The 22,865-nt window shown below is 35.6% G+C and overlaps 3 protein-coding genes across 4 annotated transcripts; 1 reads left to right on the forward strand and 2 right to left on the reverse strand.

Moving 5' to 3' along the window:
- Positions 1 to 3,662: 3,662 nt before the first annotated feature.
- Positions 3,663 to 4,778, reverse strand: LOC133696662 (glycine-rich cell wall structural protein-like). Its single transcript, XM_062118909.1, has one exon. The coding sequence runs from the start codon at positions 4,776 to 4,778 to the stop codon at positions 3,663 to 3,665; it is 1,116 nt and encodes a 371-aa protein (XP_061974893.1).
- An 8,705-nt stretch (positions 4,779 to 13,483) lies between these two features.
- LOC133696949 (uncharacterized) lies at positions 13,484 to 15,169 on the forward strand. The gene is made up of 3 exons (XM_062119247.1): positions 13,484 to 13,778; positions 14,731 to 14,797; positions 14,890 to 15,169. The coding sequence occupies exons 1-3, from the start codon at positions 13,591 to 13,593 to the stop codon at positions 14,968 to 14,970; spliced, it is 336 nt and encodes a 111-aa protein (XP_061975231.1). The 5' UTR covers positions 13,484 to 13,590; the 3' UTR covers positions 14,971 to 15,169.
- Positions 15,170 to 15,755: 586 nt separating this feature from the next.
- Positions 15,756 to 22,344, reverse strand: LOC133696948 (serine/threonine-protein kinase STY46-like). Of its 2 annotated transcripts, XM_062119245.1 has the most exons (13): positions 21,727 to 22,340; positions 20,964 to 21,378; positions 20,218 to 20,881; positions 19,928 to 19,968; positions 19,408 to 19,476; positions 18,616 to 18,716; positions 18,352 to 18,430; positions 17,968 to 18,066; positions 17,772 to 17,840; positions 17,604 to 17,653; positions 17,404 to 17,485; positions 17,076 to 17,170; positions 15,756 to 16,387 (listed from the first exon to the last, which is right to left on the reverse strand). In XM_062119245.1, exons 1-13 carry the CDS (start codon positions 22,179 to 22,181, stop codon positions 16,261 to 16,263), a joined length of 2,346 nt encoding a protein of 781 aa, XP_061975229.1. In that variant the 5' UTR covers positions 22,182 to 22,340; the 3' UTR covers positions 15,756 to 16,260. The 2 variants fall into 2 exon arrangements, with proteins under 2 accessions (XP_061975229.1, XP_061975230.1); XM_062119246.1 differs by lacking the exon at positions 15,756 to 16,387 and having other exon boundaries at positions 17,123 to 17,190; positions 21,727 to 22,344.
- Positions 22,345 to 22,865: the final 521 nt, after the last annotated feature.

Raw genomic sequence — 22,865 nt, forward strand, 5'->3', positions numbered from 1 at the left:
AAGATTGAAGAAATTAGGTTTTCTGTCTTCAACTCTTCATGGTTTAAAAGGTTTGTAACGGTGGCGTTTTACTTATATATATATTAGAAAACACAGCCGGGTCACACCCGGGTTTACCCGGGTCGATCGGGTTCCGGGTCGACCCTTCAGGTCGATCGGGTTTCGCCGGGCCAACTCCCAGAGGAGTTTTTACCTCCACCCGGACCGGTTCCAGGCCCGGGTCGGTCGGGTCGCGGGTCGACCCGCCGGGCCGGTCCGGGTTTCAAAACACTGCAGAGAATTGGTCACATAGTTAATTTTTGTCTTAACTAGAAAAATTAGCGGTAAGTGTACGAGTGTTATGAAGTTGTCAATATTGTCATTTGTTGTTTAATTTAAAAATATTTTTAAAATTTTTTGAAATTTATTTTCAAACTAGTTTTTTATAATTTTAAATTATTTTAATGTGAAGAAGTGAAAAATAAATTTTAAAAACTAAAAAAATATATTATTTTAATATATTTTTAAATAAAAATTATTTTAAAAACAACTATACCCAGTACAAAACATATAATTTAAATTTTTTAATTATCTTTACAATACATATTATTTCAATGTTACTGGAGATAGAATATAATGCTTTAGTTTTAGGTATTATTTTTATTTTTTTATTAATTGTTTGGGCTAACTTGCGGATACCTCGACTAATCTTACAAGCCCTAAAGTTAACGACCATATAAGTCTTTAATGACCATGAGATTTGTGAGACTCTAACTGATGACATCTAAAAAATAAATTTAAAATCTAATCAATTGAGTTACACTGCTAAAAGTTTTTTAGATGTTTATTTAGGAGAGAGAGAGAGAGAGAGAGAGAGAGAGAGAGAGATTTTAATTTTACAAAATGCATGCAACAAAAATTAAGATTTGAAATAGAATTTTAAGACTCAAAGTGGTATAGAAGGTGTTATGGCTCGCACTTCTGTTCTGCTTTGGGACGGGTTTCTGTTTGCGTCCATGTAAAAGGCAGGCAACTACCTCTCAAAAGGCAGGATCACTTATCTCCATGCCTGACAATGCTCATACCAATGGGTGATGCCTGTATAGACCTCCAGCCTCCAGGAATTGGTAATTCCGCGATGAGCATTTTTAACCCATAATGCATTATTGTTATTCCACGTAGCAATGATTCTTTTAAAGTTATTTAACTGTGGAAGCAATGATATTCCAGAGGCAAAGGGTCACCCTAGCTATAATCAGGGAATTCATCTCAGTTAGATAACACCATCAATGGGCAAAGTCTGTGAAATCCCCACTTTCGCACAACTAACAAATTTAGAACATGGATTTTGAGTGCTTTCTAAACCGAGAATAAAGATTAACTAAAAGATAAAGAATTTGCTGGTAAAAACACCATCTACGAGGCTATGTAGCTTGAAGAATTTAGAAAAAAACTCCTTTTTTGTATGATTCTTTTTGGACTTGAAAATAGCAGTTTGAGGGACAGTAAATTTCTCTTTATTCAATAAACTGATGGACATTCCTTTTCACAATCATTACAAGCACTCAGCATCACATTGTGGAATCCTCGTCATTTATGTGAACAATTCAAGAATTCAGAATTTGTTGAATATTCATCGGCGATCTGTAATTTAAGCCGCCGTGCATCAGATGTTTTGCTGCAATTAGATTTCCAGTTTCAGTTAGATGATAAGGATCCCTAAAGACATACTTTGTTCTGTCAGGACAAACTAGTGACATATTTCCACATGGTAGCAGTCCCCCATGAGGTCCTATAAGATGGCAGCAAGCATAGTTCGCATTTTCGAAGCCTGTGAAACAAAAATGAATAATAAGTCAATTATAATCATGCAGAACTTTAAGCATTCCCAGTATGAACATAATGTACTGCAACAAACACGCACCATATAGTATAAATATCAGCATAGATATATCTTGATCCTGAAAGATTTGCGGTAAGCTCTTCAATTTTTTGTTGTAAGACTGAGCTAACTGATTCAGAGAAGGACACAGCCATCAATAAATGAAGTTACTGGTTGAAAAGCTTACTAAGATCTTCCAGGATCAAAACATATAATTATGCACAAATTAATATATATTTACACTACTGCAAAAGATTCAAAGCAACATCTCATATGGTGCGTGAATGTTGTGCATCATGTTCATATTGGAAATTCGTAAATTTTGCATGATTTATAATGTGGCTGATTATTTATTTTTGTTTCACGGGCTTCAAAAATGCAAACTATGCTTGCGGACACGTTTTAGGATTCCATGGGGGACTTCTTGCATGTGGAAATAGATCACTAATTTGTCCAGACAGAATCCATTACGTTTTTTGGTATCCATATCATCTCACTGAAACTGGAAACCTTGTTGCAGCAAAGCATTTGATGTATGACAGCTTAAATATGTAACACATCACCGATAAATATTCAACAGCTGCTAAATTCTTGGATGGTCACGGAAAATAGGATCGTTTGGCAAACGTAACGCTACCTTTTTAAAAAACGGGAAAAGGAATGACCATCTTTTTATCTGAATTAGAAGAAAATCATTCTCTCTCAAACAGACAACTGATCAAATTAAATCCACCTAATGCATATGGAGTCCTCTGCTAAGTTGTATCAGCATTCAAGTTTCGTTAGGGCCCCATTGCTTAAAAATATATGGAACACCTTCGACTTTCTAGCCTTTCAGAAAGGATAAAATGCACAGGGAACAGGCAGCTCTGGTATTTCTGCTAATATTCAATTTTGGCAAACTGTTATTATTTTTGTCATGTTTTGAATAAGACATGAGAAATATCATTAACATGCTTCTCCACAACCAACGAAGGCAAATTCATTGAAAGAGGGAGTAAGCCTCATTTCCATGTTTGGTCCTACAATTCTGAAATGCATCTCAGTACAATTCATTACAGGCTTCTTAATGATACCTTGGCTTCCTGTTAGGACTACTGAAGAAGAGAGTTTCAGAAAAGCAGAAGAAAATCCACGAAAGAAACCTTCCTGGCCACTTGCAAAATGCTGGACAATACCAGCTGTTCTTGGATCCATTGCCATTTCAGCATTAATATAGTACTGGTTGTCAAAAACAAACGTGGTAAGATCGTTTTGGACAAAGGTCAAATTTGAGATTAGGGAGCCTCGAGGACAGTTAAACCTCAAGAAAGCCTCAAATCCAGGTTCCATTCCCTCTGCACCACGAGCTTTGAGATCATACAGACGTTCCAGAATGTTTTGATTTGGAGTTGTACCCATAATGGCAACAGATTCTTCAACAGTCATCCCTTTCTTGGCAAAAATTAATATGACGCACACCATCAACTCCAAGTGTTGGAGGTGGAAGCAAAGCATCAGCAAGTTCATAGTATATGTTCAGATTTTCGCTTTTCTAGCTTCTTGTTTATAATTTCGATTCTACTTCCAAGAGAATTTCCGCTTGCATAAAGCGATGCGGATAATTTCAATTTCTTCCTCTTGTAAAGGATTGAATGTGTGTGTGTGTAAGAAAATGATGCAAGATAATAGAAGCTTTATTTATTCGTTCGTGTTAAGATCTTCATTGCTAGGTTACAACATGATAAAACTATTGATACATAATACGATTGCAAATATCCCATGCACAAGCGCGACGTTACAAGCGCGCTTAATTTAGGAATTAATGCCCGCCACCAAAACCTCCTCCCCCACCTTTGCCTCCTCCAAATCCACCGCCACCTCCGGCTCCTCCACCAAATCCTCCTCCTGCACCACCACCACCTCCAGCTCCACCTCCAATGCCTCCACCACCACCCTTGCCACCTCCAAAGCCGCCACCAGCTCCACCTCCTGCACCCCCACCGACACCGGCACCACCACCTCCTCCGGATCCACCTCCGAAGCCACCACCAGAGCCCCCACCTACACCACCCCCGATACCCCCACCCTTGCCACCTCCAACGCCGCCGCCGCCACCCTTGCCTCCTCCGAAGCCACCGCTAGCACCACCCCCAATGCCTCCACCTTTTCCACCTCCAATACCTCCACCACCACCCTTGCCTCCACTGAAGCCACCGCCAGCACCACCACCTCCTCCAACACCGCCACCCTTCCCTCCTCCAAGGCCACCACCAGAGCCCCCACCTACACCACCCCCAATACCCCCACCTTTGCCACCTCCAACGCCGCCGCCGCCACCGCCACCCTTGCCTCCTCCAAAGCCACCGCCAGCACCACCTCCTCCTCCAACACCACCACCCTTTCCTCCTCCAAGGCCACCACCAGAGCCCCCACCTACACCACCCCCAATACCCCCACCTTTGCCACCTCCAACGCCGCCACCACCACCCTTACCTCCTCCGAAGCCACCGCCAGCACCACCCCCAATGCCTCCACCTTTGCCACCTCCAATACCTCCACCGCCACCCTTGCCTCCTCCGAAGCCACCGCCAGCACCACCTCCTCCTCCAACACCGCCACCTTTTCCTCCTCCGAGGCCACCACCAGAACCTCCACCTACACCACCCCCAATGCCCCCGCCTTTGCCACCTCCAATACCTCCACCTCCACCCTTGCCTCCTCCGAAGCCACCGCCAGCACCACCCCCTCCTCCAACACCGCCACCTATTCCTCCACCTTTTCCTCCTCCGAGGCCACCGCCACCACCAAAGCCTCCACCTCCTCCAGCACCACCTCCTAAGCCATCTTTTTCTATTTTTCTACACTCTGCTAACCCCAACACTAACACAAACACCACAGCTAAAACGCCAACATATTTGCTTGAAAATCTCACCATCTTTCAAATTTCTCTAGAGGAGGGAATGTTTTGCTTGGTTATGAGAAGACCACCGGTAGGGTGAGCTTATTTATACTGAAGACAAGCTAATAGTAAAGCATTAATGACGCAGTTTGATTAAATCAAGATTTATTTCTTTCTATCAACATATCTGCATTATACACGGACTCTAGGGATTGTTGTTTTAACGAAATGGCGCAAAATTCAACTCTCTTTCAGCGTGGCACTTATTGGCCGGTGAGCTCATTAAGATGCTGTCCTTGAGCTCTCAACTACTCACCTGTTGTGCAAGTACCTCTCTTTCACTCACCGCCCCTTCTATCTCCACGCAAACGCGCGCGCACAACGAATGACGAAGATTTGGATTCGTATGGCAATATATATATTCAGAAGGCGGACCAGGCCGGTTTTACAAGAAAATTATAAAGAAAGCTTAGTGCAGGATTTTCATTGTAGTTTTAGATATAAATTACTGTAAATTGTGATAGTAAAATTATTTGGGTATAGTGTATAATTATGAGAATGATGAGGGGTGTTTTAGTATTTTTGCATTATTATTTCTATTTTTTATTCGAAAAGTTGTTGGCGCGTGTCCACATGTCCCAGCGAATGGGCGACGTCTGCGTCATTAAAGAGGTGTTTGACCTCCCGGTAGCCAAACTGATCATAACTATTTGGGTATGACTGTATAACTAGTTAGATGACCCGCGCGATGCTGCGGGTCAATTTTTTTTATAAAAAATATTAAAAAAAGCTAAGATCTAAAAGTGTTAGGTCTTTTTGTAAAATTATACCCAAGAGTCTGAGATTTGGCTATAACGTCTGACCCGAGAGTAATATTTATAATATGAATAATAACATTAAATTTGCATGACCCAAGTTTAAGTGGGTTTGGCTGCAATACAAAACCCAATAGCCTTGGATGTGAGTCTGACTGCAAGGTCGTATCATAAAAATATGATAATTAAATAAATTAATTAAAAAGAAAAAAACATAGAAAAAAATCCAACATAAAGAAAATAATTAATGAAGAAAAAGAAAAATAATTATGAATTAATTGGGTTAACTCTTCAAATCAGGTTAACATCGTCAAACCTTGAATTCGTGTCGTGAAAGTTTGATAACTAAATAGAAAAAAATTGATGGGTTAACCCAGAATTAACTGGGTGAACCCGTCAAACCTAAGATCCGTGTCATGAAAATTTGATAATTAAATAGAAAAAAATTTAACATTAACAAACTAAATTAAACAAAAAAAATTAATTAAAAAGAAAAAAAAATAAAAGGCATCAGCCTTTTCACTATGGACTGCATTGTGCAGTTTACAGTCAAAGACATAAAAAAGGTAAAAAAAGAAAAAGAAAAAAACTAACTGGGTTTAAAAAAAAACCTATAGGAAGAAAAAAACTAATGAAGAAAAAGAAAAAAAAATCTAAATTAATTGGGTAACCCGTCAAACCTGAGATCCATGTCACGAAAGTCTGATAACTAAATAGAAAGAAATTTAATATCAACAAAGTAAATTAAAAAAAATAATTAAAAAGGGGAAAACAAAGAAGAAAAAACTTATGTGGAGAAAAAAACTAATGAAAAAAAAATATGAATTAACTGAGCTAACCCGTCAAACATGAGATCCTTGTCATGAAAGTCTTATAACTAAATATAAAAAAATTAACATAAACAAACCACATTAAAAGGGAAAAAAATAATTAAAAAGGAAAAAAACAAAAACAAACAAAAAGTATCAGCCTTTTCACTATGGACTGTATACAATATTAAAAGATGAAATTAGAAGAAAAAAACTAATAAAAAAAAAGAATAAAAATCTTAATCAATTGGGTTAACTCGCCAAATCAGGTTAACCTGTCAAACCTGGGATTCGTGTCATGAAAGTGTGATAACTAAATAGAAAAAATATTTAATATTAATGAACTAAATTAAAAAAAAAATTAATTAAAAAGGAAAAAGCAAAGAGGAAAAAAGCTACAGGAAGAAAAAAATTAATGAAGAAAAAGAAAAAAAAATTGAATTAACTGGGTTAATCAGTCAAACCAGGTTAACCCGTCAAATCTGAGATCCGTGTCATAAAAGTTTGATAATTAAATATAAAAAAATTTAATATTAAGAAAGTAAATTAAAAAACAAAAAAAAATGCCAAAAAAAAAAATTAAAGGCATTAGCTTTTTCACTGTGGATTGAGTCCACAATGGAAGGCTTAAAAAGGAAAAAAAAAAAGAAAAAAAAACAAAGGCGTACGCCACGGGTTAATTTTTTTTCTTGCATAAAAAATATAAAAAAGACCAAGATCTAAGAGTGTTTGGTCTTTTTGCAAAGATATACCAAAAAGCCTTGGGTATAACTGCAACGCTTGACCTAGGAGTAATATTTATAATATTAATAATAATATTAAACTTACGTGACTTAAGTTGAAGTAACTCTGGCTGCAACACCAGACCCAAAAGCCTTGGATGTCGGTCTGGCTGCAAAGTTGTGCCATAAAAGTGTGATAATTAAATAGATTAATTAAAAAGCAAAAAACAAAGAAAAAAAACCAACATTAAAAAAAAAAATCTGAATTAATTGGGTTAACCTTTCAAACCAGATTAACCCGTCAAACCTAGAATTTATGTCATGAAAGTTTGATAACTAAATAGAAAAAAATTGACGGGTTAACCCAGAATTAACTGGGTCAACCCGTGAAATTAGGTTAACCTGTGAAACCTGAGATATGTATCATGAAAGTTTGATAATTAAATAGCAAGAAATTTAACATTATCAAACTAAACTAAATGAAAAAAATTAATTAAAAATAAAAAAAGCAAAAAAAAAAAACTCCGGGTTAACTCGTCAAACCAGGTTAACCCATTAAACCAGGGATCCATATCATGAAAGTATGATAACTAAATAAAAAAATATAACATTAATAAATTAAATTAAAAAAATTATTCAAAGAAAAAAAACAAAAAAAATGGACAGGTTAACCCATAATTAACTGGGTCAACCCGTGAAACCATGTTAACCTGTCAAACCTGAGATATGTGTCATGAAAGTCTGATAACTAAATAGAAAGAAATTTAACATTAACAAACTAAAGTAAACGAAAAAAAATAATTAAAAAAAAAAAAAATCCGAGTTAACTCGTCAAACCAAGTTAGCCTGTTAAACCCGGGATCCGTATCATGAAAATCTAATAACTAAATAAAAAAATTAACATTAACAAACTAAATCAAATAAAAAAATTATTAAAAGAAAAAAACAAAGAAAGAAAGAAAAAACCCGAAAGGCATAAAAAAACAAAAAAAAATAGCTAAAAAACCTAAATAAAAGACAACTCAAAAAACCAAAAAAAAAAAAGGGGAAAAAAAACATCTCAGCTTAAAAAAAATAAAGAACCAACTTTGTGTTTCACTGTGGACTGCACTGTGCAGTCCACAATGAAACACTGAGTAGCTTTAAAGCAAGAATAAGGAGATCATAACGAAAAACACTGTTTGAATCCATAATGGATTCACTCACCTGTCACAGTATTTTCCTAAGCCCTTTTAGTTTTTTTTTAATAATAATAAAATATATATAGGTAAACAGTAAATTCATCACCCCTTCAATTTTTTTTTTTTAATTTTTTGCCCAGTTTCTTTCATAAATTTCATGTGTTTGTGTCTGTCGGATTTTTCCACCATGTTATTTCTTATGGATGATTATTTAGTTGTTTCTACCAACCAACCAAAGAATAATTGTTAAAATATATTCACTTTTTATCTGCTATAATTATTTTTCATATTTATTATCCAATTTTATAATATTATCCACGGGATATACCTTTTCAATACTGAATTATATTAGCGTGTGTCTATCACTCGAGGCAATTATATATTGCGTAGATAAAATATTATAGTAAAGACCAGCCACATCGCAAGGGGTGTGTGCATTTAATGCACAATGATGGCACACTACACTAACCAAAGAAGGAAATGGCTGATCCCAGCCCAGCCCTTCAAAAAGCAATCAGTTACGCCAGCCACATCCACTCATGAACAGGAGCCCTCAATGCTCAGTGGCTGGCGCGTCCCAACACGAAACTACAACAAACAAAATCAGGCTGCAAGTGTAGAAAAGAACGCTAGTGAGAGCACCAAATCACGCGAGAAGAAAGGCGAGAATAAAGAGATCATAACGAAAAACACTGCTGGAATCCACAGTAGATTCACTCACATGTCAGTATTTTCCTGAGCCCTTTTAGTTTTTTTTTTAATTATGAGAATAATGAGGGGTATTTTAGTATTTTTGTATTATTATTTTTATTTTTTATTCGAAAAGTTGTTGGCGCGTGTCCACATGCCTCAGCGAATGGGCGACGTCTGCGTCATTAAAGAGGTGTTTGACCTCCCGGTAGCCAAACTGGTCATACACCGTCTAGATAGATACACAAATCTCTTCCACACGGTGCGTCGCGCGTAAAGATATCATAGTTAAATTGATGTCAGTAATCAATTATTTGTTTTTTTCTTTATTTTTTTTCTTCTGAAAACTAAAGTATATAATTGTCCTATGTTTGTTTGTTATTTATTTGAGTTTAGTTTGGTTGTCAGACCCAAGACTCTTGTCGTTTGGGTTTGATATTCCCGTTAAACTTAAATCGTTTGGGTCTGGTATATTTTTCAGATTCAAGAAGTTTAAAATATTTTTCGTATATTTTTTAAAAAATATTAACCCATTGTAAAGTAAGGACAGCATGCTATTACATATACACACTCAGTTTTTTTTTTTATGCGCGGCTTCTTTAATTTCTTTTAATTAGAGCTCTTAGGGTAAATTAACATATATAGATGGTAAAATATACACATCCTCGATCTAACTTCTCTCGTTCAGGTTTCGATTACGCAAGTTCGAGGTCATAAGATTGCATTCCCTCGTGGATTTTTACAGTCCTCGATTCGATGGCTTGGATCTTTGACATGACCGTGCATGGATGTAATCTTGATTTTAGAAGTGCACAGATTAACTGGCCTAGGAATAAAATCATAATAAATATCCAGTAGTTGTTAAGCAGTAAAAACTTAGATTAAAAGATTTTATTTCATGTTTGGGTTTTATAATTATTAATATAATAACTACTAGAAATTTATATGTTCGTTAATTTCAGGACTCGTAAAATTAGTTGAGGTACGCGTAAGTTGATCTAAATATCTGATTAATAAAAAAAATCATAATAGAAGGACTAGTTAATTGGTTGGAAAATGAGATAAAATTTCTCTACAACTGGTGTGGATCCGAATTCGATCTCGTCATTAAAAAAAAAATTGTTCATAGAATATATACAGTATGACCGTCAAGATATAAAAGAGAGTGAGTACAAGATTTAATCTTCGTAGTATTTATGACATTGCTGACTTTTTACTTAAAAATGTCAGATACCGCAGCGGCAAATAGGCTGGTGACGGTCAATTCCATGCTCGTTTTGGCTAGGCAAAAATTCGGCCATAATTTTTCAAACTTTATTTAATTAACTATTACTACCGACAGTACAGGGCTGTTTTAAAAAATAATAATTTAAAAAACAACCGACTCGCCAGTATTATCTATATACCCAGCTGGACTGGGTCCCCGGCCGACCAGCCCCTCCCCTACGGACGTGTACCCTCCTCCCCGGTGATTATCTTCCTCCAGCTTGTTTCTTCTTTGTGGCTGCTAAGATCTTGAAAGCTACGACTATACTGGGAACCAAATTATGATCAAGTGCTTGAACTATACTTCGAAATACTTGTGAATACATTAAGAGTACTGTTTATGTACTTGACATGCACAATGGTGACGAGAGTCCGAATAAAAGAAATTGTCTAATTCAAAAACTCATGAGATATTAATAGTAATTTTACGTTTTTTCAACATGTATTTTTGAGAAAAAATTATTTAAATTTAAAACTGGTATGGAATCTACGTTACTGTATACTTAATTTTTAATTTGATTAAAAATGATAAGGATACGGGTTTAATTATTAAGATTCTAATTCTTATCAATTAATTATAGTAGTCAAGGGAATAAGTTTTTAAACGAGATATTGAAAATGGTTTAATATTATTTTATAGTAATTTAAATGATTATCAAACCTCAACTGCCTCTTAAATTTAAGTTTTATAATTCATTCTAGAGATTTTATTTTTAATTAAAATTTAATTATTCATGATGTAGGAGTATATTCATCACGTGATAAATGATCAAGACAAAGACAACTAACTCGCAACTGAGGGGTCAATATATTTATTTTTTACTAAATATACGGTTAAATCATAAATGGTACCTTCAATAAATCTGTGGGTACGGACCGCCACGTGGTGCAGATCCAGGTAACTCTTTCATGTGGGCTTGGATGTATAAATACTCACCTCGATTTCTTCTGTGCTCAGTGGTCAGCAGAGGGCTTACTGCAGCCCATGTAATTATAGTGCAAATCCAGGTGAAAGTATGATTTATTGAAGCATGAATTTAGCCCATGTAATTCTATTTATTTACATCTTGGTCATGAATTTTTTTTCTTCATATTTCAGTTTTTAAAATGGCAAAAAGTTGACTTTGGTCCTTGGTGTTCTTGAAGGAGTTCAATTTGGGCCCCTGATCGTACAGCAAAACACAACACAGCAATTAAAAAAAAACTGAAGGGGGAGGGAAAACCACTACACGTATAGCTCGTATTACTATTTATCATGACAATTTAATTATCATTTTGCTATTCCTAGAAAAAACACAAATGTCTTGGTGATTGGCATATTTTGGTATTTTCATACTATGCACTAGTCATTAAAAGATTGACCAAAAGTATTTGTGTTTTTGATAATTTTTAAAGCATGGTAAAATATCTCAGCTAAGGGTCCTCAAATTCATTCTTTTTAAATGACAGATAAGGGTATTTTTATCCTTTTTGTTTTTTTTACATGAGAAAATGACAACTCTACTCAAAAAATCAAAGAAATTAAAAACATGTATCTATATGGCCTTTGGTATTTCCACCATGTTTTTTTTTTTGTTACTAGTTTTATGGAGGGTAATTTAATATTTTTACATAGATTAAATGTTATTTTAATTTAAAAATTTATATGTGTATGGAAGGCGCCTGCACACTTTACGGCCCACGTGCAACATCTCTATGAGCCAAAAAAATCCATTTTTATTGTGCCAATGAAGCAACATCATGTCCTCTTCTTGTTGGTACAATGCGTGTTAATGATGTTGGGGCAGTTTGTTGTTGGTCTTTTTTTTTTCTTTTATCTCTTTTTCCATGTAAATCACAAATTAATCCTCTTTGTTGTTGGTATTTTAATTTTAGTTTTTATTTTTTATTTTTTTTATTTTTTTCTTGGCTGTTTTGTTAAGGTTTTATATGTTTTCAATTTAACATCGATTCCAATTTATCATATATATTTTGTCAATTTGGTTCTTATTCTTTTAATTCTTATTTTTTGATGGGCCTTTTTTTAAAAAAAAATTATTGGTTTTCAATTTCATAACTCAATCTAAATTTATAGTATATTATGTTTTTCAATTTTGTTCTTATTCTTTTGATTTTTTTATCATTTTGTTATAATTATTTTTCTTTTCAATGTCACCCTCCAGCAAAATACTTGTAGTTGCCTTCTATTTTTATTCTCTTAATTACTATTTTTTTGTTCTTGAACTTTTTTATGTGATTTATTTTTTGATTTCATCTTTTAACATTTTTTTTATTGATGATTGTGGTTTTTCCATGTAAGGTTCTCTCAATCTAACAACCCAGATCATAATTTTAAAAAGGGGGCTAATATTATTTTTTTAATTTTTTTTCGATTTCATAGTTCAACATTTTTTTAGAAAAATAGATTTGTTGTTTTCTTTGATTTATTTTATAACAGGTCATCTTAATGTCATGACTTAGAACACGGTTTTAGCGGGTGCTCCTAGGCTGGCTCAACCCTTATCGCACATATTATATGTCCATCATGCTAATCTTGGTTTATCTAGGTCATTATTTGTTCATTTCTTATCTAATCCTATCATTTTATATTTAATTGATTAAAAATTAAACTGTATTATTTTTTAACTATTGAAAAAAAAGTTTGTTTTCTCTATTATAGTGATTTTTTTTGTTTTGTCAATTTACTATTATTGTTTATTTTTTTATCAAATGATTAAAATAAAAACATTTTAATTGGCTAATCAGGACAATAACTCAAGTCATAAAATTTTATTCTTGCTTTAAAATATGTTTATGACACCTGAATACTATTTTTTTTACAAAATAATAATGTATAGTCCGACAACTTAACTTTTTATTTATTTATTACTAATACTACTAATATTATTATTAACAACAAATAGAAAATCTTAATCCTCAAGACGTGAATGATAGCCCAAGCATACTCGTCACAAACAAAAATAATAATAATAAAAAAACAACTTCATATTCAATAGCCTCCAATTGATAGAATATTGAAGGAGTGCGGTAGGGTTTTTTGTTTTTTTAATGTATTTTAAAAATATAATTAATTTAAAAATATTAAATTGATATATTTCTATGACTTAAGTTGATGTAAAAAGTAAAATTAAGATTTTTTTTTAAAATATCATTTTAATATATATAAAAAAATCTCTTTTAAAAAACACAAAATTGCGGGGCTGGAAGGTGGTCGGGTCAGGTGAGGGCTACTTTAGTCCTTTCCTAACTTTAACCTCCTCCCTATTCCAGAAAAGAAAAACAAACAGCCCTGGGGTGAGGCAATCTAGGGTTTTAGTAGCTAAAAAAATTAAGTAGAAGAAAGCAAAAGCTTGAAAATTGAAAAAATGGAAGGTGGGGACGAAGGAGGAATAGATAGAGTAGTTGATTCGAAAGATTTACAGCAACAAAGCAAAGCACTTGATAAACTCACTGACCGTGTTGAAGATCGCCAACTTGATTCTACCCGTGTTCAGGAAGCTATGGCTTCCATTGCTTCTTCTGCTGAAGCTGATGCCAATGCTATGAGATTGAGGTACCCGATTTTATTTGACTGTAACTGTAGACTTAATATCTTGATTATTAGAGCATTTAATAGTCGACGGTCTTATTAAGAGACTTTGCCTGTACGTGGATTATTTATTTTCTTGATCGACCGAGAATATTCTGTAGTAATTTGAAGCTAACTTTCATTTTATTCGGGGGAGGGGGTTTGGCTAAATAATTTAGAGCAGTAGCTTGTTCTTTATTTATTATTAAATCAAATGTTCTGGACTTGGTCACTACAAATGGATATGTTTTACTGAACGTGACATGATTTATGATATTTACATAATAATACAAACAGATTATTTTAGCCGGGTCGGGTTTCTTAATGATGTTCAGCCCTGGTTTAATTTTATTCAGGTGGATACGATGTGTTAATGCTTTGTTTTGAAGTTTAAATGAGAGTTACAGAGTAATCAAAAGGATATGGGGAAAGAGAACTCTTAGGTATGTCAATCTTTAACGGGTATTTCTTAGCAAATATTTAGAAGACTTTGTCTTGAAAGACTGAAACTTCAATGGGTTCATCATAGTTTGATGACATCGGAGACCATCCTGTGATGTACTGGTTTGTGTATTACATTGAACGTATCAGTATCCAATATATATGTGTTTTGAGTTCCTGTATAGGATAAATACTTCCACATAGCATTTGTTCAACAACTTTTATTTATTCTTTTTAGTCATTTCGTTTACACATAGATGCGAGTCTTTTTTCTCCCTCTGAGCTGGTATTTCAGATCTCTCGATCGCAGAATTCTGTGCCTTGCTCAGAAGTTCAATCATGCAATATTTCGTATGTAAAGCAGTAGGCACTGCAGCATAACTATTTTCTTGGAAATTTATTCCCATCTTTTTGTACATCTCCATTTTTCTTGGGCTGTTACCTATTGAATGTCTTTGCCTTTTCAACTAAACATTATTCTTGTTCTGCTTGACAGGGAGAAAGAACTGGCTGCTGTGAAGATCAACGCAGCTGATGTTGACATAATTGCAAATGAATTAGAGGTTACTTTCCTAGTATTTTTCCATTTGCATTAGCGGATTTCAATTTGCATCTGCCAGTGGCTTATAGCATTTTTCTTTGATGTCGACACCAGTTGGACAAGAAGGTAGCAGAGAGAACCTTACGAGAGCACAAGGGCGATGCTGTTGCTGCTATTCGACATCTTCTTCACTAGAAACACATTGGGAACGCCGGGGGTTTAAATTTTTCTGAGAACTAGCTACATGAAGAATTCTTTTTGAATGCCAATGTGGAAGTTAATTTTTTTTTTTCCCTTTCCTTTTTGCATAAAATGTTTGGAGTTGATGGTCTCTGTAAACATGCTTGCTATGCTTTTCAAAAACTGTATCCATGAAATCAGCGATTCCCTACTATATAGATTTATATCCTCGCCTAACATTTTTTTCACTTCCTGTGATCAGTAATCCACCATACATGGGAACGTCGAGGAAGAACTATTGCTCATCACATGTGTTCGGTAACGCAGAAGATGATTTTAAATTGAAAATGCATGGTTTTAATATAAAAATATCAAAACCAATTAAAAGCATCTTGAAAATGCATTTTTAGACGCACTGAAACTCATAAGTAACCTGCCATCTTAGTAAACGATTTTTACCATCGGAGGCTTGGCAAAGCGTGTTTGTAGTGTAGCTGCAAATGGGGCAAAGCATCTTCTGTATTTTTAACTGGCTTTGCTCCCCCATTTTATCATTACAAATAAGACGGTTCGCTTCCCTTGATGATAAATTTTTTTTTCCGTCTCTCCCTCCTCAAACACAAGTCAAACTAAGTATAACCGACCCTCAACTAGAAGAGCATCAAAGGGTATTACTCCAACTTAAATCACACCATCTTTTACAAATACAAAAAAAGATAAAAAGAAACCTCGGATTAATTCATGCAAGCTGAGTGCTTAGTTCTAGAATTGCCCGAATGGGAGAGATAGAAATGCAAAAATTAGGGCAACAAAATCCATCACTTTTAAACAAGCATGTAGAGAAATGTTACCGAGGAAAGACAGTTATCTGATCTCACTCCTATTTGATCAATTGAAAACTGTGTTTTCCGACAGCTTTCTAAGTGGTCCTAAACATCTCTCACATTGAAATCACTAATGGGTTTGCATGAATCCAACCAACACAATTCCAATCACGCGGCACCACTGACGGATGTCGAAGATTTTAATCATGTCAGTAAATAAACAAACAGCCAACCCACCCAATCACCATAAAAAATCAGGCAGCTCACAATGATGCCAACTACCCTCTCCTCTTCCCTTCCTTTTCTTAGTCTATCTGGGGCGAGCTTTTCCATGCCAATACCACATGCCTTTAGCGGCAATCCGTGGGCTATCCTAGTCAACATTCTCTTCACCAGCACTTGGGGGTAGACACGAGCCTTTTGGAAAGCAAAGTCATTCCAATCTGTGGCCATGCTAATGAGACAAGCATATGAATCTGACCTACAGTTCCTTCTGTGTGTTATCTCCAGCTGCGGAACGGGCTGCCTGGAATTGAATGGCATATTGTCTCTGAAGATCTCTGAGCTTTTCCAGCAATTCCTGGAAAGTTGGACGGCACTGTGGATCACTGGTTTAGACAAAGTTATGAATTCAACCATTAGAAAGTTTTGAAAATTGAGAATATAGATAATTGAGAACTGTAAAAAAGGGTGGCAAGACAAATGATTTCACTTTCCAGAATAACTACGTCTTAATCAATACCTAAGACCAAACATAATTATTCTATAATATATTCACCATCAAAATGAAATCCACAAGACAACATCAGATAACTTCCAACAATAATTGAAAAATCTCCACAGCCAAAGTCAAACATGACAACCATCATAACTTTATAATCATAAGCATTTCATACACATCTACTAGCCAACCCATTAAATCCTAGTTTGACCACTTGGTGTTGGTTGCATCTTCCATTTAGCTCTACCCAGGGTATTAATTCATGCATCTACATATATGCTGATGTGTAGTTCCAAAAAGTTAATACATTCATGATAATACAGGACAAACATAAGACTGCGGGCCAAAATATGAAAATAGAAAGAAAAAAGAACTAAGAGTCGCCAACTAGGATCAAAACTTTGAATCCTCATTATTTTATAAGCAGAAATCGTCGAGCATTTGTATGTCGATTAATTTAAAGTCGTGGAAGTCTTATAACCACCCTAACCAACCATAGAAGCACCTTCAGCAAGGGTCAATTTGCTTAACTCTTAAAGCCCTTCTTTTAGAATCAAGTGGAAGAAAATAAGCACCTGTGCCAGCAACTTCCAATTATAGAAGCCCACTGTGGATCCACATCTTTTGGAATCTCAAGCTGTTGGTTCATGAACCCTACAGCTCCAATCACCTGCAAGTACACAAAACAAACTATAGTTCGTATGTGCAGTGCCATGTTAGCATTATTTATTATTTGCCGAATTGAAAATTTTAAAAGGCTCTGCCTGAACATCCAGAGCAGGTGCTGGCAGCAATGTATTCTACTGTTCAAGCACTCAACGACTGTATATTAGCATACACAACAGTTTAGTCTTTGCTTTCCTAAGAGAAATATCCTCAGAAATTTTCAAGTGAGAACTATACCTGCATTGAGTTGAGATTATCCCAAGGAATCTTCTCAGTGGCAAGCTCCCAGAGTATCACTCCATAGCTGTATACATCAGACCTAAAGGAAACCAAACAGCAGAAAAGAAATCAATTTCAAGCTTAGGGTGGTTCCAGAATACACTTCAATCAGAAGTTTCAAAGTTTAGTGTTTTCCCAGCCCAAAGGGTAGAACATACTTTTCATCGGAGGGTTCATTACGGAGAACTTCAGGTGCCATCCATTGAGGCTACAATGACAAAATAAAGGTAGTAGAGTGAGAATTTGACCTTAAATTTTTAAGCAGCCTAATCATAACAATTACAGAATGACTATTTTGATAAGATAAGTAACAAAAGTTGTAGTACCGTTCCCTTCCCGGTCTTTGTTGTCAAATAAGTTTCATGCTTTAGACGTGATAAACCAAAATCTCCAACCTGGTCAAATATAATTATATTTTCACCTCAATGGAAAAAAGAAGAAGATATCCAAGATGTCTCAACCTGAAGTTAAATAGAAAACCAAACAAATTGCATGAGAAAATACTTATAATTAATGACAAACCTTTACAGTCCAGTTCTTGTCAACTAAGAGATTTGAAGACTTCAGATCACGATGAATGATAGGCGGGTTATAATGATGAAGATAGTTCATACCTCGAGCCTGTAGAGGATTCAAACAATAAAATAAAGGATGAGATACACTTCATTATTAAAAATCAATCAGAACACCTCAAGAACCCCAAACAAATGCAAAAACCATAGAGATCCTCAACAAGAAAACAAGACAGTCATTGCACCATTTTGGTCCCAACGAGGTGGGATCATAGAAGGAACAATTCAGAGACATCCTCAACCTTCAGCATTCCTTACAGGCCCAAGAGTTTTAGCACTACAACAAGCAATAATTCCTACCAGGAAGTATATTCTTAAAAAATTCACCACTCACTATATCCAATGCCATATGAGCACGCCGTCTCCAATCTAGTTTGGTTGTGTTCCTCTGCAGTAAGCGAAACAAACTTCCACTGCATCAACGGGAAATAGAACAGTTACTGAAAAGTACATTATCTTCTGTTTCAGGAATTTACAAGTTAATTTCAATCATATGACACCCTACAAAAATTATGTGCCATTTTTTAGTTGGCACACTGAAAAGTAATAAAACTGAAAGCTCATCATTCATAGTTGTTGAGATGGAGTTCAAAATTACCGTGGGAGGAACTCTGTAACAATGCAGAGACGCTGAGGTGAAGTCACAGCACCCATGAAGAGCAAAACATTCGGATGCCGGAGTCTCTTAATGAGAGATACCTTCATGAATGAAAAGAAAAGGGGCATTGATGTTATATTAAAACAGGGAAGGGGAGCATCCTTCATTATATAACAATGCAAGATATGATATATTCCCAAATCTGAATCCCAAAATTACCTGATCCTTCAGGCAAGACCTAGCATAGCATTGTTAAACTAGTTGAAATCAAGATTTGACAATACCAGTAAACCATAATACAGCTTTAAGCAAATCCACTAAGAAAATCTCGTATTGCTCATATGTCTCCAACTAAGGTTAGTATATTCCAGTTGACCAGCATTTTGATTCTTATTATCTTAATTTACATATTTACAGACTTCAAAGCCTTCAGTTAAATGGTGTCACTTGTCTACACCAACCCAAGCATTGATATTCATTGCAGACAATAAGATCTTCTAAAGAAACGACCTTTAATAAAAAAGTTAATATGACAATGATTGCAAGGTCGTTGGCAATTTTAAGACAATGGAAATTATGTACACACGGACCAGTTTGTAGCAGGTAAAAAAAGAAGAAGGAAATGGAATTGGTTAAAATGGAGCATGCATAGCAAGATGCTTGGAAACATACTAGAAACATCCCAATTTGACATGCATTTAAATGGCAAGAAACTGTAACTATGATTCTGTTGGGCTAACAAGGAAGCAAGAAATTGTAACTAAGATTTTGTTGAGATAACTGGAATCCCACCTCTTGTTTAAATGCAATTATAACATCATCTGAATACTCTTGCTTGGAGAATACTTTGACAGCAACATCCTGAAACAAAATGAGTTTTGCTCAACCAAGGATAAATAAAATATCACCACCACAAAGTTCATTTTGCTTCTTTTCCTCATTCCACTCAATGCGAAACACAATTAAAGCTTCATAGAGATCCTAGCTCACAAGGCAGCATCTTATATTCTGTAAGAATAAGAAAGCAGTGTCATGTATACACTAAATGCACATAACATCCCATTTATGTGGTTTATGTAAGACATATCAATGTCATAGACATATATGCTTACAAAGTTCAGACTAGGCAATTTTAACTTGAGTTTGCTTCCCTTCATATTATCCATAATGAACGGAAATGAAAGCTTTAGATTAGGATAGATGGCAGGCACAATGCTGTATCTTATCTCAAGTATCTGAATTCATATACATCTTGTGATTATGCGTCATTGAGAATAAAGATGTTTCAAAGGAAAAGAGCAAGAGAACATACTGATCCGTACCACAGGGCATGATATACAGTTCCACAAGAACCTGCAGGAATATAAAGTAAAAGTGGTAAAGTGAGAATGCAAATGAAGTGTAGTCAAGCAAAACATCTCAGCTTAAAGATAAAAGCTAAAGAAGCATTATGACAGATCACTGTTATTTGTCACTAGACATTCAATGAGGATGCAAAAAATTTCAAGTTCAGGAAAGATTAAATACAGAAGAGGAGCTCAACCAAAGGACATTTTAGAGTCGATACTCTAGAAGCACACTTTTCAATTTAAAGATAACTACCTTGCCCAATTTGCTCTCCAATAGTCAAGTCTTCCCATAATATTTCATAATCCAAGCAATCACTGTCCGGGTCCACCTTATTCACAGTACTGCTGGTGCTTCCACAACTACTGGCACTGCTTGTGCTGTTAACATTAATTGAAGAAGACCAGGACCCAGAGGCCTCATTATTGGCAGGCCGATTACTTTCACTGACATGGCTTTCAGATTTTGCACCGGAAGAGGGACTTCTCTGATGAAATGTTTCACTCTCTTGATCATTTTGCAACCAAGGCCACCCAAAACGTGTAGTCCTTGCTTCTGAGCCTTCCTTTTCATTCCCTTTCCAGGGCCATGACAGCCCTTTCTTACCAATCCATGCTTCTGCCTTTGAGGTAAAGATCTTGTGAATTGCAGGCTTTCCTTCGCTCTCATCACCAGATTCTCTGCATGATTGTGCTGGTGACCTGTCGTCAAGATGGGAAAATACACCAAAAGGAGATGGATGTACATCTCCTCTCGGCGTACTAGCTCCACTAGAATTTGCATCCTCCCGATGGTCAGATAGAGCTGCATCTGAGTACCCATGGTCAGAATAGTGACTGTCCCCACTCCCTCCTTCACGATCCATGCTGTTCTCTCCCAGCCGGATTTTGGACTTGACTTTGTTGCTCACCTTGGATGCCTGTTTTGGTGATTATAACAATCAAGACAGGCAACGCTGTATAGTTAAATACATAAGAACACAAAAAAACTAATAGACTGACCAAATTTGATATTTTTGACGCTACTGCTGCTTGCAAGGGCTGTTGAGAATCAAGACCAAGTTTGCTCATGACGATATTCCTGGGCGAACTATTGCTTGACTCTGCTTCCAAGTTCCTCGAATCCAACAATGCAACCCCCACTTCTTGAAAAGGTCGTGAATCACTCGACACGCAAATAATCCCAGCCAAAGCACCATCATCATCGTATAAAGGAGTATTAGTAGCAACAACTGTAAACCTCTCCGCCATTTTATTCTTAACCGGAAACTTCCCTGTCCATTTCTCCCCCATACTAACTCGTTGAACAATACCATTTGCCACTGCATAATCCCGAGGATCAATTAGCAGCTCAATAGCATCCTGACCAAGAGCTTCTGCAGCTGAATAACCATAAAGGTTCTCGGCTGTTCGGTTCCTGCACAATCATAACAATACACCTAAACCCCATAAATCAATGCCTTCAATTTCCGCATAAACTGGAAAAACCCAGCAAAAAAAAAAATTCACGCGAAACTCGTTCAAAAGCACAAAAATTTATATTACAACTCAGATTAAAAGGGATTATCATCTAATACCAATCAAAATCAGAAATCGGAATCACAATTTCCATAGTCAACCACCAACACATCTACAGTTACAACAACACCCAAAGTTCAAACCAAAAGAAACACACCATACACACAAACAACAGCCCCAAATGACAAAGATGTGAAACGAAAATGCAAAAGAAGAAAGAAATCTTTAAGAAACATGGCAAACTTACCAGTAAATAATACGACCTGAATGATCAAAAATATGAACAGACTGTCCCACGGACTGCAATATATTCAAATATTGTCTATCAGTAAACTTCACAGAAGAAGGTCCTCCTCTATTACCATCTCCTCCTTCTCCACCACCATTACTGTGACCATCGCTAACATTATTACTATTCAAACTTCTACTTTCTCTCTGTAAAGGCGATGAATGTCTAAATGAAGCAGAACCCTTCTTCCAAGCAGCCTCAAAAGTCGACCCGGTTGGCCCACCAGCAACCCGATTCCTGGGACCAGACCTTTGTGGAGATATAGAATGGGACCTTTGTTGGGTTGGTTTTGGATCGGTAGTAGTAGAGGAAAGCTTGAGCTTTGACATTTGTTGTTGAAGATGATGGTGTCCCGCTTGAAGTTGTTGGATTTTTTTTAGGAGCTCTTCTGCTTGTGGTGCTGTGCTTTCCATTTTCTTGGCTTCTCAATAAATCAGTTCATTTTAATCTTTCTTTCTTTCTTTCTATCTCTGACTTGCTTGTCTTGATTTCTTAAAGAAGAGGATTTTTGAGGGGTCAAGAAGCTCTTTTCGTTTTCTCTTTTTTTTTTCCTCTCTCTCTGCTTTTATTTTTTTATATATATCACTTTCAGAGCTTAATTATTAGGCTTTTTTCTTTCTCTCTCATTTGGTTTTTATGGTTTGCTGTCATTATTATTCCTCTGCTCCTTTTACGAGACTCACTTTCTTTCTCTAAACTATTTTACCCCTCGCTCTCTCTCTCTCTAAACTTAAGTAACACGAAAATATTTATTTTGCTTTCAACTGAATTTTTCTACCCAGTAATTATTTTCACCGTCCAGTGAAATCGTTAGCATCCATTTAAATGGGATTTGACTTTTTCTAAGAAATTGTTTGAGATTTTAATTTTGATAAAAGAAAAAAAAATCAACAATTAAAAAAAAAGAGGGCAATATTCATTTGATCACGAGAGGTCAGTTCTCTCAAATTAAATTATAGTTCGTATAGAAATTAGACAGAACACACTCATGATAAGTATAATTAGAAAACCATCTGCACTTCATGGAAGAAATTCTCTTGATATATACAAATTTAATTCAGAATTAAAAATAAATAAAAACTCAAGAAAGAATCCCT

This window comes from Populus nigra, chromosome 6 (genome assembly GCF_951802175.1).
Source record: "Populus nigra chromosome 6, ddPopNigr1.1, whole genome shotgun sequence".
NCBI lineage: Eukaryota > Viridiplantae > Streptophyta > Magnoliopsida > Malpighiales > Salicaceae > Populus > Populus nigra.